The sequence below is a fragment of the Scardinius erythrophthalmus genome (assembly GCF_964197995.2).
Source record: "Scardinius erythrophthalmus genome assembly, chromosome: 20".
Classification (NCBI taxonomy): Eukaryota; Metazoa; Chordata; class Actinopteri; order Cypriniformes; family Leuciscidae; genus Scardinius; species Scardinius erythrophthalmus.
The window spans coordinates 32,360,070-32,379,508 of NC_138240.1; the positions used below are offsets into that span (position 1 = coordinate 32,360,070).

The window sequence follows — 19,439 nt, forward strand, 5'->3', positions numbered from 1 at the left end:
TTTTGTTGTTTGATTAACTTTGGTGACACAAACAGCTGCAGCCTGCAGGTATATTGGGTGCTGTCCCTTTAAGACGAATGCACATCCGTTTTATTTTGACTGCGTTTACGGGGAAACTCGTTGAGACGGACACTGGCTTATTTTTTCGTGCACATGTCTGTTCAAACACAAATAGATAAGAAAAGGGAATTCGGTGTTCACGAACTTCACGTGCTGTCTGCGATTGCGTACGGCTCTGTGCGCCGACAGACCATCTATATTTGGATGTTCAACATAATATAGCCTGATACAGCAAAGACAACGTCGGCAGTATTGACGGCAAAATAGGCTACAGAATATTTCGTTCTGTAGGCCTATTGACAGGGGCAATATTTGAAAATCGATAATTAGGCCTATTTTTTTAATTACAATTATATATGCATTTGTCAAAACCGAGACACTTTCAAGCATCAAAATGTTATTTATTATTATGTATTTGCGCCTTCTATTTTGTCTGAAAACTTCCAACACTCTTGCGTGTCGCGTGAAAAATAGGCGTTGGTTGCGGTTCTATTTCTAGCACGCGGTTTCGGCACTCGAGAAGTGTGTGTGTCACGCAGGCATTGTGCTCTAACACAAGCTCTAACCAGTTAACATGAGAGCCGACATAAAAACGGACACTCCACGCCACGCAGGGAGAAATGTGATGCAGTGGCAGATCCAGAGTGAGACAGAAACACTAGTGGTTCACGCTTGCGCACATACTGCTGGTTTGGCGCGCAGTGTTCTGATTCGCTTATTTCCTATTTACTTGTTGGTGGACGCAATCCAGAATTACTGTTGGTTGGTTTTTTTTTTAATTACTTCCATCACACAGCTACACTCATCAACCGGATGTTCTGATCTTAATCGGACACAAACAATTAGCATGGTGCTAGTTTGAAATGTCCAGCTTTAATCAAAGCAAAGATAGGCAAGAAGTGAAGCACCAAAGCTGGTACCTATTACTGATACTGTAAAATAGGATTGCAAGCAGATGACTGGGCTTTGATCTCACATCCAATGCCAATTTTAATGAAATTACGATTGTTTGGATCAAATAAGACACTCCCTGAAGGCTTAATAACATTACACAATCGCAGCATTTGAAATGCCAACATTTGACTCACTTGCACTTCAATAGTTTAACTTCAAAAGGAAAGTTGCCAGGCAATTAACAGCAGATTTTGTTAAAAATACAATGCTTGCACATCTTTTGCATAACTGCCTTAGTAATTAATTTGTGCCATCATTGATGGGCAGAAAACATCTCTTTGTTTTTGTAAAGGCAAAGCTTATTGTAAAGGTTCTCAAGTAGTGACACCAAGATGTGTCACAGGTCTGTTCTGCTAGTGTTCTAGTTTAACTCTTTCCCCACCGGAATTTTCTGGCTTTCCATGTTTTCACTATTATACGGTAGGGGGCGCTATTAGGCATCTTCTGAAAAAGTACTGAATCTCTGGGCCCTATTTTAACGATCTAAGCGCATGGTATAAAGCGCAGGGCGTCAGTGCACTTAGGGCGTGTCTGAATCCACTTTTGCTAGTTTAACGACGGGAAAAATGGTCGCCGCACATGGCGCATGGTCTAAACGGGTTGTCCCTATTCTCTTAACGAGTAATGGGTGTGTTTTGGGCGTTACGTGCAATAGACCAATCAGAGTCTCATCTCCCATTCCCTTTAAAAGACAGTTGCCCTCACGCCATGGTGGATTCGCTATTTACGTGATGGAATTTGCAAGCGGAAAGACTGAACGCTTCTCCTGAACGCTTCTCTAGAGCGCTTGTGCGCGATTTCATAGCTCAAGCAGACCATCTATGGGACAAGCCGGATCTTTATGTACAAAATATTAATCTTTTACATTGTAATCCTTTTATTTTTAATATTTGGCATGTTTGTGTGTTGCTGCTTCCTTGTGTGTGTAATAAGCAGAGTGTACGCACGTTGTGGACCCGCCTGTAGGCGCACATTACTAACACGTTCTTTAAATATTTAAAAAATTGCACCATTGACTTTAGACCAGGTTTCAGTTGCCTCTCAAATAGCAACGCGCCAACAATATGCCCGAACACACCTCGTTTTCAGACCAGCAGCCCATGGACGCACAAATGGGCGCAAATACATTTGCCATTTAAAAACCGTGGCGCATGACGTGAAAATGATAACTGCGTCGGACTGAAACTAGCAAAACACACTTGCATCACGCTTGGTGCTGCATTGCGCTGGGTGTATGATAGGGCCCTCTGGATCAAAAGACATGTGAAGAAGAAACAGAAACAAGCAATAGCATATGCATATGTAAAATGATGTGATCATCAACATTAAACAGCATATAATTCAAAACTGCCTAATGATACTGAATGAAATGTCGACACAGAATGAGCTACAGGACTGCGAGGACTCGATCCACTCCATCTGTGTTTTGATCATTGTTCTGAATCCTATCCAGATGTAGTATTTGACAAAAACGTGATTTTCTCAGCTTTTTGCTCCAAGTGTTGCTTTTTTTATGAATCTTACCCTCATTCAAGTGTTGATAAAAAAGAAAGCATGAAGCTAGAATAAAAGCAGAGGGTATTTTCTTTCTTTTGATATATTGCATGTTCAGATATTCATACAACAACATATTCAGGGGGGAAACTTTTGTGAAATTCATAAAAAATGCTGGCGCTGACTGGCAACTTTTTTAAAAAATGCCGGCACGAAGAGTTAACTTCATCGTGCCTATGGCTCGTCTGCCAAGCTCTGCAACACTATAGTGTACAGGAAAGGATGCATATCCTGTTTGAAGACGAGACCTACAGTAAAAACTGCAAGGGGTTGAGCTGACATTTGCCTGACGGGCTTTGCAAACTTAGCCTCTTGTGTGGCAGTGAATCTTTCTTATATCTCCTTCATTTGGCAGGAATCCATCCTGTAAAACTCCTAATGTAGCCTTTAAAAACTGCTATTAGCAAAAAAACAAATGGGACTGGCATTTGTCTTGGCATGGTCGGTCGTTCCAGGGTTTCTATGAAAACGAGTCTGCTGGGATATTCGGTGGAAAAATGATAGCTAATCAGAAGGGTTTATAGATTCTGACTCAAATCATTCCAACCATATGGTAATTACGCAAGCAAGTCACGGAAATGTCTTATATAAGACTGCTGTCATCCCACATAACATTTAACCCCCTTTTAAGTAGACTTTTTCTAGCCAGTGATGTGTTCAGCATACACGATCTTTGTAATACATCTTGTAACCAAGCAACCGATTCAGCATTGTGGGCTTAAAGGGATAGTTCATCCAAAACTGAAAAATCACGTTGTTACATACCTGTATGACTTTCTTTTTTCTGTGGAAAACAAAACATTTTTTCCAGTTCAAAGTCCAAAACTACCAAAGTGAGGAACAGACTGAAACTTAAATCCCTATTAGTCTTCATCAACAACTCAATTCTACTCAGATATGCCACAAGTTACAAGACCATCGAAAACCAAGTCCACATTTTATTTGAGAGCTTCAGAAGGTCTGTTTCAGGTCTGTTCACCGCACAAAGCTACTGCATGCCTGCAGAAGACTTGAGCACACAAGTCACATTTTTTACACTATGAGGCACTATGGTACACTTCACAGTGCTTATTTGGTGTATTTTAGTAGATTGACAGTCTGTGGTCACTATGAACTGTACTTATATGAAAAAAATAAAATAAAATTGTGTTCCATGGAAAAAAATAACAGCATACAGGTTTAAAACGATGTGAGGGTGATTAAATAATTGCTTGAATTTTATTTGTACTTACTTCTGGTAAGGGTGTCATTTATTCGGAAGCTGCAAAGAACCTTGTCCACATTTCTGGCATGAAGAAATCCATTTCCTCTAACAACAACTTGGAATGCCTCTTTAAAACAGGAAGGTAACATATAACAATGTTAAATCATGTAGCACATTTTGAAAAGCACTTTTCAGAGCCATCAATACAAGTTTTATTTTAAGATTTATTTTCTAAAGGAGGAAGAAATGTTATGGTGCAAAGCATTATATATGAGAACATCATCAATATTTTGCTTTAAGGTGTGGTCACATTAGCAAAATTTCACAAGCAAAAAAGGTCTGTTGTTGCAAAATCTGTGTGGGGAAATTCTTTGTTCTTACTACTAAATATTATGCATTTAAATATTATTACATTTTGTTTTTAATTGAATTTAAGTGCCTTTTCAGCCTCCTTATGAGCATATTTAAGTAATGGTTTACAATTTATTTCGATAGTCATTCTACTTTATTTTGATGCTCCCCAACAGACATTCTACTGATGATAAGTAACTTTTCAACTAGAAAGATGCACTAAAAATGGAAGGTTTTCCTTTGCGCTTTTCACATACAGACAACATTGTTGTTAAAACGATCCCCATTCACAGGGTTCTGGGAAAACCACTTAAATCGCTGTATTCTGCTGCCAGGCCAGTAGTTGGCGATGTCACCTTGTACAAAAACACTACGCACCAATAAAACTGAACATGCGATATGGTTTTCACAAATTGAAACTGTTGTGTAAATAAAAAGTGCATTAAAAGTTTAACATTTTTAGATGAAAATGGTGTTATGTAAGTACTTGCAAATTCAGTAGAATGTCTGTTGGGGAGCAGCAAAGTAAAGTTTTAGCAGATATTAAGCAGACAGTCTACTAATACTCTAAAGAGAGTTAGCTGACGTAGTTCCAAAGTTACTTGCACTAAGTAGAATGTTGGACTATCAAAACAAAGTATATAAATCCACTTTGTTAATTATGTGTAATTATGTGAGGTGTGTAATTTTTTGTTAGATGTTAAAAACACAAACAACCTCACTTCTAGGCTTTTGATCAAACTAAATCAAACCTACTAGTCTGGAGGATTGTTCGCTACTGTTGCAAAAAAAAACATTTTGTCTATTGAGCAGAACAGAATTGTACTCACCTCCAGCACAGATACTGGAAGGTTCTGCAGCAAGAATCTCAATGCATGATTTCTTCAAGATCTGGTGGGGACAAAAATATTTAGCAGGTAAACAACTGGGTTAGCTGACCTAGCAAAACTAACTCACTTCCATTCCCTTAAATTCATAAAACAAACAGTTAGTAAAGAAGACCTTCCACTTTTTTTTTTCAGAATAAGTTTATTTTATCTTGAAGGGTCCACCAATCAAATGAAGCAACACCTCTCCTGCGAGTGCCTCAACAGGACAATCCTCATGTGGCGCTTGTGTTTTGAAATGTACATCTGCTTTCTCCGTCTCTTTCCTCTCGTCCTGGAAATAGCCTTCATCAGCCATACCAGCACCTATGTGTGGCGAGATTGTTTTGATCTACATGACTGCCGCCTTCCTCTGTCATCTATGGAAGTATGCCTTCAGATCCCAAGGTCCCTGCTGATTTACGACACTCTTCTCCTGAGCCGCAGCCAAGAGCTTTCAACATGCAGCTAATTGAGAGCAGATGGAGGCCAGCTGGACTGACCCCAGTCTCAGCTCATGAAACAGACAACCTCTGCATGGGCGAGACGAGTCTTTACCCAAATATCTCCTCTTTTCTTCCACCTTCAGAACTTAAGAAATATAAATCATTAGCTTTCATTGCAAAAAGAAAGGACATGGCTTTGATCGTGTTTGGGCAGACTCCAGCGGACCGTGGGATCAAAGCGGTCCAGGCAGGGCATGGCAGGTCTTTGTTACAATTCGGATACTGTAGACAATCCGTCATCTTCAGACGGGACTCAATGATTATTCTTGTTTGTTATTCTTTGGTTTTTCTTTATTTCTTTTGTTGTTTTTTCATCAAGAGGCTGTTTCTTATGGTAATTTTATCCAAGGGGTCAAGGATTGGCTTGTTGGCATGGCCCTGTTAGCCCCTGCTGGTAAATGCTGTAACTAAATCATCTGAAAAACATCTTTCTCTAGTGATGGCCATGAAAGATAGGGTAGGTAATTTTCCGAAAGGCTAGCAACAGCGAGTTAGCTTTGGAAGTATAAGATCCCACCATCCCTTCAGAACGTCTACAAAGCCATGCCTCCTTCAAAACGCATGACAAAAGAGTCACGAGAGATGTGTTCTGACTGAATGCAATGATTGGACAAACATTTTATGGTCCTACGCCTTTAACAGACGATATATATATATATATATATACATACATATAATTACATTATGACCGCTTAACTTAGTGATTGCTATCAGGATGTGAAGAGACTTTCAACCAGCATAACAAAAAATGTTTCTGGAACAAATCACCTCCCCTGCCTTTAAATATATTTTTAATCACATACTACCAAAGGTTTTGGCAGATATTTATGAAAATAGTCCAATTAGTATTGACTGAATTCGGCAAAAAGTAATTCATAGAAAGTGCATTAATGAAAAAAAAAATCACCTCATTAAAATTTTAAACTTAAATTGAATTGCTTAAATAAAATGACTATAAATAATATGATATATATATATATATTTGGTAAAAATACTAAAATATTTAAGTGGTTACCAAAATTACAAACTTCAGTGAGGAGTAATTTTTGAATTAATGCTGGATTTTTTTTAAAGCTGAAATTCTGACAAATAATAAAATCAAGTTAAAGCTGCAGTCCATGACTTTTTTTGTGTTCAAAATGTACAAAATGTATATAATAAGCGAGTACCTCATGAATCTAAACTAAACTGTGTTTTTGTCTTATCCTGAATCACTACGGTACACCTATAATAAGTGTTTATATTCTGACTATTTTAGACTGGTACGGGTCAAACCACTGTGGAGTATCCCAGTACCTGCGTGACTCGTCAAAGACATAAACACAGAGAAGGAGCTCCGGCTACAGTGTCCTTCTGCAAGACAAATGCAGTTCTGTTTATGAGCACCAAAAGTTACGGACTGCAGCTTTAAATGGATGGAAACAAAGATGTTATTATAAAAGGCTATATTTTAGCATAATAATATTTTTTTTAGTTCATATAATCATAAAAAATACATTGTGACTTTTCTCAAATTACTTAAATATTTAATGAAGAATACAATTTACTGTATTAAACCACATACATAAAAACTCACCGAATCAATGACACCTTGTAAAGCTTCAAAGCCGTCATTTACAGGGAAGACATGATCTTTGCTGTCAGCAATCTTGGCCAGCTATGAAAATTGTACAAATAAAATGCAAAAAATATATACAGTATTTACTTAAACAAGTGCAAATTCAAAAACACCCAAGCATCATTTACAGAAACCTTGTAAACACTTAAATGGCATAAGTGCCAAGATCTATTTTTGTGCACAGCACACACACACACCTGAGTCTCATTGAAATCTTTTACCCCTACGCAGTACACAGTGGCACCCAGGCTGCGAGAGCGATTGGCCTAAGGGAAACACAAGAACAGGAACACTTCAGACACCTGTAACCTATTAGCCATAAACTGCCTTATCCAGAGCTCATGCTTTTGGCACTGGCTGAACATCAATGAAGAGGACACTGGGTAATTCTAATCATTAGAGATGCTGAATAATGTCTTTGTTGGTTGAAGCTGAGAGGAAAATTGGGCCAAAAACACGGTATGGGAAAAACTGATGTAGTACGCTTATTTCAGTGAGTGTGACTGACATTTTGTATGTAAAAATTGTATGTTGATGATTTATGCTAATTCAAATTGATGTTACTTCTTATTCATTTGTTTACCCAAATATATGGTTAAAATTGGTTAATAGGTTGTAATATTGTTACCCTATTGTTATAGGATGATGAACAAACAAGAAATGTGTGATCTAACTTCACCATACCAAGAGATTGGCATGGGGAACTTTCCATAAGATCATCCCTCAATGCAAATCAAACTAGCCATTAGGCTAACTGAAATAAAACCATGCCAATCTCTAGGTATGGTGAAGGCTATGTGATGATGTGGGGCTATTTTAATTCCAAAGGCCAAGGGAACTTTATCAGGATGCATATCCTAAAAAAATAAAATAAATAAATACTTAAAAATACAAATCTGCCTGCCTCTATGGGAATTTAACATAGGGGTGTCCAGACTTATGCACCCTGTATTTTAAGGAAGAACATTTATTTATTTACGATACATTATTCATTCATAAAGAAAATTGGTGTCCTTAAAGGTTGGATTTTTCCTATTTTTTTAAATTAAGGCATTAAGTTCAGTTTCCAAAAGATGATTTTTTTATTCCTCTATTTAGTCAACTTTAGTATGGGTGTCTAAACTTATGCATAGCACTGTATATATATATATATATATATATATATATATATATATATATATATATATATATATATATATATATATATATATATATATATATATATATATATATATATATATATATATATATATATATATATATATATACTGTATATCTTTCCCTTCTCCTGTCTTTCATCATTGTTACCTCTCTCTCAGCGTAATAGAAGAGATCTTCATGCAGCTCCCCGTCTGTGAGGCCGATGATGACACTGGCTGTGCGGTATCCTTCACAGAGACACAACATTTGTAACACGTTTGTAACTTGATTACAGATTTTGATAGATTTTTTTATATAATTTTTTTTAAGAGAAACATGCAACATGCTGAAACTAGCAAGCAAGTAATTTTGATATCTAAACGAACAATATGAGGGGAATAAACAGTAATTATACTAAATCAAAACAGCCTAAAGCAGCTAAATTGGTTAAGCTGATGACCATCTTAAACAACCAATTAAGACCATCTTGTTGCTGGTTACCAGTACAAGGTGTGTTTTGGGTACTTCCACTGATTTTAGCATGGAAAGCAACACTGGTAAATCTGGTCTACCTGTTAGGGGTTAATGGTTAACTAGTTTATAGCCAGTTTATCTTCTGTCAGTAATATAAAACCAATTAGAAAAAAATTAAGATTGTTTAAACTGGTCTGAACAGTTTTTTTCTTTAAGCAAAATAGTGGTTAAATTGACCTACCCTCAGAGTTACCATAGTAAATTTGTTCGCTTGCCTAGTAGTAAAAAAACAAAACAGAAACAAACAAAGAAAAACATCATAAATATTGTAATCTCAAGCAGATCAAAAAGCATTCAACGTGACTGGTTATTTCACTGAACAGTTTAATTTATTTATTTTTTAGGTCCATCAGTCTGAGTAGAGGCCAAACATTACCTTGTTGAAGACTATTTAGAGCTCTATGTCATAGCTCTGTGGGAAGTACAGCTGAGCCAAAATGATTACTACTGGCTCACTCACCCTCTGAATGCCTTCATGCATAAAAGTGTCTCCACCTGGCCGGACATTCTTGAGTTCCTCCAAACCTTTACGAATTTGGTCCCTGACATTTGCACACAATGAAAAAGAGAGAAAAATACATCATGACCAATAATAATAATAATAAAATTGTTTTGTAATAATGTTTGTAATAATGTATAGTAATAATGAAGATAGTAATATTGTAAAAAACATTTTTTTCATTTTTAAATTGTGATCAAAGCTAAACTTTATGCATTATTACTCCAGGATCATGTGACTTCAGTGTCACATGATCCTTCAGAAATCATTCTAATATGCTGATTCACTGTTCAAGATTTTTTATTTATTTATTATTATCAATGTTGAAATCAAAACAGTTTTTGCTGCTAAATATTTTTGTGGAAATCGTGATGCACTACCATTCAAAAGTTTGTGGTGAGAATTTTTTTTAATTCATTCATTCCTTAATACTTTCATTCAACAAGGATACATTAAATTGCTCTAATGTGACAGTATACATTTATAATGTTGCAAAAGATCTCTATTTCAAATAAATGCTGTTCATTGAACTTTCTATTTATCAAAGAATCCTGAAAAAATTCTTACAGTTTCCACAAAAATATTAAGCAGCAAAAACTGTTTTCATCATTGATAATAATAAGAACCATTATTAGAACAACAATAATAATTCATAACTATAGCTGCAAGCAGAAATGATTGGGGCCAAGCACAAAGAAGGCACAATAAGTCATGCCACCATAGGCTGGGAACATCAGACCAACTGCAACAACAAGCAATTAAAGACATATTATTTCAGGCAAAATGGCTGAAAAATCATAAATACAACCACTAGTAATATGATTAAATGGTTTATCTCCTTTGACCAATAGGTGGCGCTGTTACAAAATTGATCTAGAGTGGTCAGAGGAAGGTGATAATGGCATGTACAAAGTTTGGTGTCAATATGACAAAGCATTGCAGAGATACAGCCTCAGAGTTGTTTTGGCATCATGCCATCAACTTATCATACGAAAACTTTGTCTATCTAACTTTTTGTCTATCGACACAAAATCCAAAACTTTTTGTCAGCATGGTCTGAAAATTATACAATTAGATTTTGGTGAAAATCGGACAAATGGTCAAGGAGGAGTTAGAAAAAGTAGGTTTTGAAAGAAAATCAAAATGGTGGACAAGAAGTTTGGTAAAATGATGGCAAACTATGGCAAAATTGGTATCCATGTTCTCAGCATGATCCAATGGATCTAATTAAGACCAGTTTCCTTATGATAGGCAAATCTAATCAAAAGTTATTTGCATTTTTTTTTTTTATATCCTCATAACTTTTGACCACAAGGTGGCGCTTAACAATACACCAATGCATTCGTAAAATATATAGCATTTTCCGACAAAATTCAAAATAGCTGCGCATGGTACGTTACAAGCATATTTCTGCTTATAATGGTATGCGTAGTGTGATGGCTTGCAAAATATTTTTTTAAAGTTTAAACCATTCCAACTCTTTGAATTAATGAAGTACAGAAGATGGGGGCATTTTGACTAATCAAATGAAAGCAGCATCAGTGCACACTTTATTCCGCCCACTTGTTGATTGAAATACTCAAGCCATAAACTGATTTGTAAACTACAAACAAAAAAGGTATTCCGTTTGTTATTAATAAAAATAAAAGATGAACCTCTTTCAATTTATCATTATTCCTGTTCAAATAGAAAATGAAATGGTCAAACGTACACCGACCACAAATGATACCATGAATAATATTCATTGCCACTGAAAATCAATCATTGACAAATCAGCACTTCTCTGGACACATGGAAAAGCCTTAGTCACAATGAATTTTGGCATTGGCAGCCCACAAAAGTGACTTTTATTTAGAAATTGTAAGCCACATGCTGAAGTCATAGAAGTGCTGTTTTAAAGATGGGAGACAATCGCCAAGACCAGGGAATGTTCACAGCAGATGTGTCGTTCTTTATGGGTCATTAACTGTCACATAATCTTTTTTCTTTCTTTTTTTCTTTTTTCTTGGTAAGAAAAGTGTAAAACTTCTGTTGGCACAAACTCATACTATGGTCAAAACACTTGAAGACTGCAAAAGTTATCACAATGCATTTGTTTATCAGGTAAATAATGAAGATAAAATTTACTCACCTGTCTTCTGTAAGCTGCATCAAAATCTTGCCCTGATCGGAGAATACAATGAAGGACATCCGCAACTGTGGGCTATATGCAATAACAAATTATAATGTATAATCATGTATATTTGACTTAAATTATTATTTCAATGTAAATTTCAGGTGCACTGTAGTTTGACTGAATTAACTGAAATGGTGTATTATAGTTTTAAAATCATTATTTGGTAACACTTAAAAATTCAACTACATGCAAACTACCAGTCGACTGGTAGACTGTCTGCTAACACTTTATTTTGATGAAACCCCAACTGACTAAATTCTATAAACCCTGAACTAACAGTCTACTAATAGTCTAATGAGAGTTAGTTGACATGTAGATGTAAACATACTCGAATGTCTAAAGTGGACCATTGAAACAATAGTGAAACATAATCAATTTATTTACAGAACGTTTATTAAGCCAATTAGAAATTAAAGATGCAACTAGTCAATAAATATTTTCAGTTAAACATGTTTTAGAGAGGTGGTGTTTGTGCGTGGAATTTTTCATCCACATACAGTATAGCAGAAAAGATTACATAAAATGACGTACACACACATTTTTGTAAGACTCTGTCTTTGCCTACCTTATGAACTTATGGGCCAGATGTTCCACAAAGTTATATATTTCATTCCAGTGATGCTGCACACTTCCTGATCTGCAGGGTGAAACAGACAAATTGGACACTTACAGTTGAACACCAAGGGGGCAATAAAGATTCACAAGCTGAGAAGAATAGCCAAAGTTTGAGATTTACAGCTGTGTGAATAAGACAGTTTTTTTTCCCTAAAAGCAGCAGTTCAAAAACTACATCGACACATTTTTATCCTCCTCAGAGGGAAATGGTTCAAGTATCCAGCATCCTCCCAGAGCAGCTGTCTGAATGATGTGATGCCAGCTGCTGATATTCCATTGACTTTGAATTAAGCCAAAGATCAACCATTGTGATCCTTAAATATTACAGTAGTAATGCACTGAAACCTCACATTGGAATCTGACTTTGACATTAAATTAAATGAAATGAAGTAGGGTAAGATAGGGGAGGATGCCCCCTTTAAGAACAATGTGCATTTACTTTTAAATTGTGACATATTTATATATAAATTAAGGAATGTACAGGATGATGATGCATCAGCTAATGTGTTATTAATGGAAATCGAAACATTTGCTACTAGGGTAAGATGACTTCCTACCTGGGTCAAGAAGCCCCCAACAGGCAGAAATTTTACAAAATGTATACATTACTTTTAATATCATTCTTATTAATATATGTCATTAATGTAACTATAATACTACATCAAATATTCTATTTAAAATTGTCTTTTGATATTTTAGTTGAATAATTGAACAACCGGTGACAGACAAAGCAGAATCCTTTCAAAAGAGTGTCAAGTCTGTGTTTGGGTTTGATTTTATGTTCAAGTTTTCTTGTCTTTTATTTTGAAATTTTCATAGTCATGTTTCTTGCTCATGTCATGTGATTCCCTGTTCCCCTCATGTGATCTTGGGTCTGTTCATGCCCTGTCCCAAATGACACCCTAAACACTCACGGTCTTCCTACGAATGTGCACTTTCGTGACGTAATGGCGCTTTGACTGCTGTGGAGCTCGCTTCAGTGCGGGCTCGGCAAAAGTGTGCATCGAGGGTGCATACCGACCGTGAAAAGGGGCGCTCGCGAGCACCCTACTGAGACCTAAAGTGACAAATGATACGCCCTATGGTCTCATGGACTTAACGGACAGGCGCACGTGGCACCCATTGTATGTCCACAAGACCATGGACACTATTTTAAGGATTGAAGCGCATAGTCTAAAGCGCACAGTGCAAGCGCACTAGTTTAATGACGGGGAAAATGGTCGGCGCACCCGGCGCATGGTCTAAAAGGGTTGTCCCTATCTTAATGAGTAATGGGTGTGTTTTGGGCGTAACGTGCAATAAACCAATCAGAGTTTCATCTCCCATTCCCTTCAAAAGCCAGTTGTGCTCGTGCCATGGCGGATTCGCTATTTTACATGGCGGTATTTGCAAGCGGAAGGACTGAACGCTTCTCTAGCGAGGAAATGGATCTGTAAGTGTACGCGCGTTTTGGACCCGCCTAAACGCGCATATCACTGACGCGCTCTTTAAATAACAAAAAAATACTGCGCCATTGATACTGTGCATTCTATTTGTTTGCCTCAAAATAGCAACACGCCAACAATGCGCCTGAACACACCTCATTTTCAGACCAGCGCCCATGGGCGCACAAATGGGTGCAAATGCATCTGCTATTTAAACAACGAGAAAAAGATAACTGCGTTGGGCTGAAACTAGCAAAACACACTTTTTTTATTGCATTGTATCTCTCACGGAGGAGCGGAAGCATAAAAGGAGGAGCGACGATCGTGAAGGACGAGATAGGACCAGGCCTGACTATTTTATTTGCTGTTTTGTTGTATTATGTGTGGCGGCAGTCGACCGCAAGAAGCTGCCGTCTTTACTTTCATTTTTGTATTTGTTTATTTATTTATTTAGCTCTTATAAACTAGTCTATAACTCAAACGTTCTGGGAAAATGTTTTTAGATGAAAACTTAAAGAGTTGTCAGAAGCTTAGTGACGGTGACGTTGAAGTTGTGGCACTGTGGTGTAGTTCGTTTATAGTTGTAAAAGTTGTGTTCATATGTGAAAATTATCTTGATGGACAAAATGTGTAAGTATCATAAACTTGTGTTGATCACAGAATTAGTTTTTTGTGATAATCCAAAAGCCAATGGAAAAATCCTATTGGGTTTTTGTCGAGGGAACCAGATGCGAACTGCCGGATGGCCTTCAAAGTGATGTCATACGTGCACCAATCTATTTACAAATAAGTTACATTAATTAGATATTACATATAATTTGGTAGCAAAACAGAAAAATGTTGCACATTTTATTGGTGCATTTGCAACTGCTTTTTATCACTTAATTAGAAGCACCACAATTACTAAATTGTTGTGTGTTACATGGGAAGTACTGAACGGACATTTAGTGGTTCATTTTAAAATGCAAAGTATTGAAAATCAAAATAAAGCTCTGTAAACACTTGCATTTTTACAACACTTTAGCCCGGCTTCACAGACAGGGCTTAGCTTAAGTCAGGATTAAGCCTTGGTTCAACTAGGGCATTTCAGTAGCTTTTATTAATGTGTCTTAGAAAAAAACATTACTGGTGTGCATATTGAGACACATCAATGGCACTGACATATTTTAAGATATTTCAGTGCAAATTGTTTTCAGTTAAAACAGCTGAAACATGCATTTTAGTCTGGGACTAAACTTGTGTTAAAGTGTGTCCCATTGGATAATCAAAAGTTCTCAACACACTTGCGATCTTCACGCTCACTTGAACTCTTGGGCCAAATATAGCAAATATGTCATGTAAGTAGACAAGTGGTCAAGTGCAAAGGCTGCAAGTGTGTGTATTTGGACAGGCCCCTTGTCATTTGGTTCCTTTGCACATGTGTCTTGTTTTAATTGTTTACTTAGATTCATGTGTCGTGTTCTCATTGGTTCTTGCTTCATTAGTCCTGTCTGTTCATTGGTTGTTTTTGTCATTTTACTCAAGACAAGGCAAACATGAGGGCTTCAATACATGAATGGGCATGGATTTAAGCTCTCATGTTTGCCTTGTCTTGTCATGTATTGAAGTTGCTGTTCCATGTTTCCATACGTTTAGAACGTTTATATACATAAATAGCTATATTACACACTAAATGAAAGGTTAAAAATAAAATAAAAGCATAATAGATGCCATTTAATGTTTTAGTTCCAGTATAACTACCTCATGAAGGCATTCTGCTTAACCCTCTGAGGTCGACAAACGCGCCGGCGCGTTTTGCTGGATTTTCTCCACATTGTAGCACTATAAACTTAAATTTCTCCGTCATTTATGGTCATACAGAAAAACGAAATATAAAAAAAGAATCTGTGGTATTTCTACTTTTGTATGTGTCCACTTCCAATCAAATCAAAACATTGTGCTTTTGTAAAATAAAGAAAATAAACAGGGTGTGCGTTCTGCCTCTCCGTCGCGGTGAACTTTTTTTTCTTGAGCACGTCTATAAACTGAAACAAAACTCAGCGAATACTTGTCACACATTTATGAGCCATACACCTTTATAAACATTTAAGTGTGTACTTTTAAATGATCGGATTCAAAACGAAAACAAATATTCTCTGTTTAAGTAATTTGTATAAAACCAACAAGATGTCCAGCTTCTCAAACGCTTCCTAATTATTTTTAATTCGGCCACGCCCACTCGCGCAAAAGATATTCACATGCAAATCTCCACATGGAACGCGATCACGCTCATTACCTCAACAACAAAACACTTCACTTCACTTTTCGTCGAGTTTGAAAGACTTGCCTGAGCTTACATTGGATTTACATCAGAAGAAGAAGAAAGATATTTGAAGACAAGAAAGATAAGGTAAGAAATTCTTACATATTAGTTTGCTATTGTTGCATAAATTTCACAATGCAGTTGAACTGTTGCTAGATATATGGTGAATATTATAATATTTAGACCCGTGTTTACTGTTACTGTGTTTGTGGATATCTGCTCATACGTAGATATGTATATGGTAGGCCTAACCATAATGTTTTATATTTGATCGCGATCGCGTTTTAATGTATCATATTTTTGATCGCGATCGCGTTTTAATGTATCATATTGTTGATCGCGATCGCGTTTGAATGTATCATATTTTGGAAAAGCAAAACGCTCCAAACGGCTTCATGTTTTTACTATTATCTCATTTCATATCATCATAACGAATGGAAACATTTGAAGTAACATGATAATCAATATATTTTTCTCTAGCTTAGTTGTTACTGAAATCTTTTTGAAAATATATATAGGCTGCTATATTGTTATTATTTTATGCAGCACTGCGCATAGCCTATACCTACAAGGCACAACAAACCTGGTGTTCATTATATATTGTTGGAAACATTTGTGTGAGTGTGTGTGTGTATTCTGTGAATTTTAAAAAGCAATTTTAACAAGAAAAATCTAAAATGTATTCCCAAAATCGTGCAAAATCGTGCCTTTCTATTGATATCAGTATGTGCACTTTTTTTTTTTTTTTTTTAGGGCCCAGATGCCACTGAGTCCTTCTGACTTCAACATTCACAGTACATGTCTCTGTACATGAACATGGTAAAGTGAAAATCAAACACCTTAGAAAATGAAAGGTATGTACAATGTTTTTAGGAATGGCACAAAGGTCTCTTTCTTCAATAAGTGCTTTTTTGTTGCGTATCTTTGGATTATGTTGTGTTGTAAATAAATCCAAACAATTTTAAAAGCCATTCATTTTTTAAATCTCCTCATTCTTTGTGCAAGGTTGGTCAGAATGATGGGCCCTGATAAGCTCCTAATAGGGCCATTAGGGAGGTTCTTTGTCTTTCTCAGGTGTGGAAAGCTTTCATATTAATGAGGTGATCCGCCCCTTCGCATATTGCTTTCTAACACAAAACACGTCGTAAAATTTTTAAATCAATATATTGTCTTCTCTGAATGAGCAGTCAGGGTGATTCTCACATAGTTTTAGAGCAAATATTCTAGGCTACGTGATACAATTTTCAAAAGTCTTGTGAAGAAATAATCAGTATGGGTTTCATGACCTTATTTCAGTGAGAATTTATTTTTGTATTTTCACAAACCACGCATAAATGTCATTATCTCAAAACTACAAACTTTTACATACATGCTGCTGATATATTATTGTAGCAGAGTTTGTGCTGAATACAGTGTAATTAGACTTTAGCCATGAAAATGTCACAAGTAACAGAAATAACCACAAATGTCAGAGCATGTCAGAACACCTCCAGGGCCCAGAAAACAGCTCAGACCCCAGATTGTCAATGTGCCAGATGTTATTTCAATGATGCCATGTCTAGTGCAGAGCTACGACCATTGATTCATTCAAATGATGTACATGTTGTTATAATGTGTAACTCTGCCAAAGATTAAATTGCTTCCAGATGATCATGTTTTTGCATAGTAATGATGTTTAAAAATCCAGGCCCTGCCCACAAACCTATCTCAAAGTGATAGTGGTTTACTCAGATGTGCACATTATATTAGTTATTAAATAGACGTCATCATTGTTGCCATGTTTTACTTATTTGTTAGAGTACATGTATGTCAAGTACATTGGAGAAATGTGTTTTGCTACACTTTAAAAGTGTTTGAAATGTGTAAATTTCATGGATAATAAAATATCAAATTAAGTAGCATCTGCAATGGGATTTTAGTAAATGTATGAAGTGTATAAGATTTTTGTACTATTTAAAACCAAATTAACTTTGTTACATTTTGTAACTGTATTATTATTATATTATTTTAATTTTTATTTGTGCTATAAAATCCACAATATATTCACAGTGTAAAACGTCCTAGTTGCGAATGCAACCCACAGGGAACGGAGGACGTAGTCCCTTAGCCACTATAGCTGGACCACCGCTGACTCCGAGTTACTCTCGGCTCCTCAGCGTAAAGCAACTAGTGCGTGCATCCACTTCCGTATTTATACCCGCGCCGCGGAATTGCATTGGCTCGTTCTAACATGCTCGAAGATGACAGACTCCCTAGCGTGATCCCATTCAGTCGACGTCGACTATGTCTGACGTTCTCGACTGAAAGGGAACACTTACACAGTAGTACTCATAGCATATGGATATTATTGTTGCATAGCAATATTTTGTTATAGCACTGTGTCTTTCTACTGACTAGGTATTGCTTTGGAACAAGTGTAAAATAATACATCTACACATAAAAGGCATTTGAAAAGCAACAAAATAATTGGTGATGGGATAGTACAGTACATTTTTTCAACACAGTTTGATGTCAGCTGTTCAGCCTCGCAGCACGGGTATATAATGAGCAGAAGGTGCGATTGCACTTCAGCTTTTTGCTTTGGAGCCAAGCACTTCGATGCTCTCTTCAAACCTGACAAATCAGCTTTGTGAAACTTCAAGCCTCTTCAGGACCTCTCCATTTTGGTGCGGGCATTACAGGACAGCAGCTTTTTTGTCTATCTTTGTTTTCTGTATTTTTTGTTTTGTCTAAGAGCAAACAAAAGCTGTTTTCACAGCTGGTAGGTGTGCACGGGTGTAAGCGGCCCTAGGACGGGCGACCCAGAGATGAATGGGACTGTTCTCCAGGAGACTGCACCGCTCCCTCCCCCGGAAGAGGGCCGGTGGAAAATCTTCTGTTCCCTTTTATTTGTGTACCCAAATTTTCAATAAAAGAGCAGTTACTTCATCTCTGGGTCCAAAGAGGGCCCAGAGAGCAGTGGGGGAAGAGAATCCTCACCACTCTCATCCGCCTCTTCTATCGCCAGTGGGCAGAAGTGTGCGGTTCGAGAATGCAAACAAGCCGCCTCCTGCCCCGTGGAACCAGGTAAGTGTTACACAGCACACTCAGACTCCGCTACGGGCCACCTTCCAGAGAGAGCCTCCTGAGCCGAGTCCCTGTGCTGCACCTCGCTGCCCCACTCGGGGTATGCCTACGGCCCCTACTGGCGAAGGACGCGATAGAGCCGATATGAGGTCAGGGCACTACAGTCCCTACTTCATTGTACCCAAGAAAGGTGGTGGGTTACGACCGACCTTGGACCTGCGAGTTTTGAATCGAAGCCTTCAGAAGCTACCGTTCAAAATGCTCACGCAGAAACGCATTTTCGAATGCATCCGTCCCGGAGATTGGTGAAGGACGCGTACTTTCATGTCTTGATTCTTCCTCGACACAGGCCATTTCTGCGCTTTGCATTCGAGGGTCGAGCCCTTCGGGCTGTCCCTGTCTCCCCATGTCTTCACAAAAGTCAAGACTTGTTCCCATGAGAGAACAGGGCGTTCGCATCCTCAACTATCTCGACGACTGGCTCATACTAGCACACTCTCGAGATCAGTTATGCGAACACAGGGACCTTGTGCTCAGGCACCTCAGCCAGCTGGGCATTCAGGTCAACTA

At 37.3% G+C, this 19,439-nt stretch overlaps 1 protein-coding gene across 1 annotated transcript in view; it reads right to left on the minus strand.

Moving 5' to 3' along the window:
• Positions 1–19,439, minus strand: part of antxr1a (ANTXR cell adhesion molecule 1a) — a 65,930-nt gene that overhangs the window by 36,158 nt on the left and 10,333 nt on the right. Inside the window, exons 2-10 of the mRNA XM_081348252.1 lie at positions 12,028–12,099; positions 11,418–11,489; positions 9,248–9,329; positions 8,969–9,002; positions 8,422–8,501; positions 7,311–7,379; positions 7,072–7,152; positions 4,954–5,014; positions 3,801–3,899 (exon numbers count right to left, since the gene is read on the minus strand). Coding sequence (XP_081204378.1) covers positions 3,801–3,899; positions 4,954–5,014; positions 7,072–7,152; positions 7,311–7,379; positions 8,422–8,501; positions 8,969–9,002; positions 9,248–9,329; positions 11,418–11,489; positions 12,028–12,099 — 650 coding nt within the window. The remainder of the gene's footprint in view (positions 1–3,800; positions 3,900–4,953; positions 5,015–7,071; positions 7,153–7,310; positions 7,380–8,421; positions 8,502–8,968; positions 9,003–9,247; positions 9,330–11,417; positions 11,490–12,027; positions 12,100–19,439) is intronic.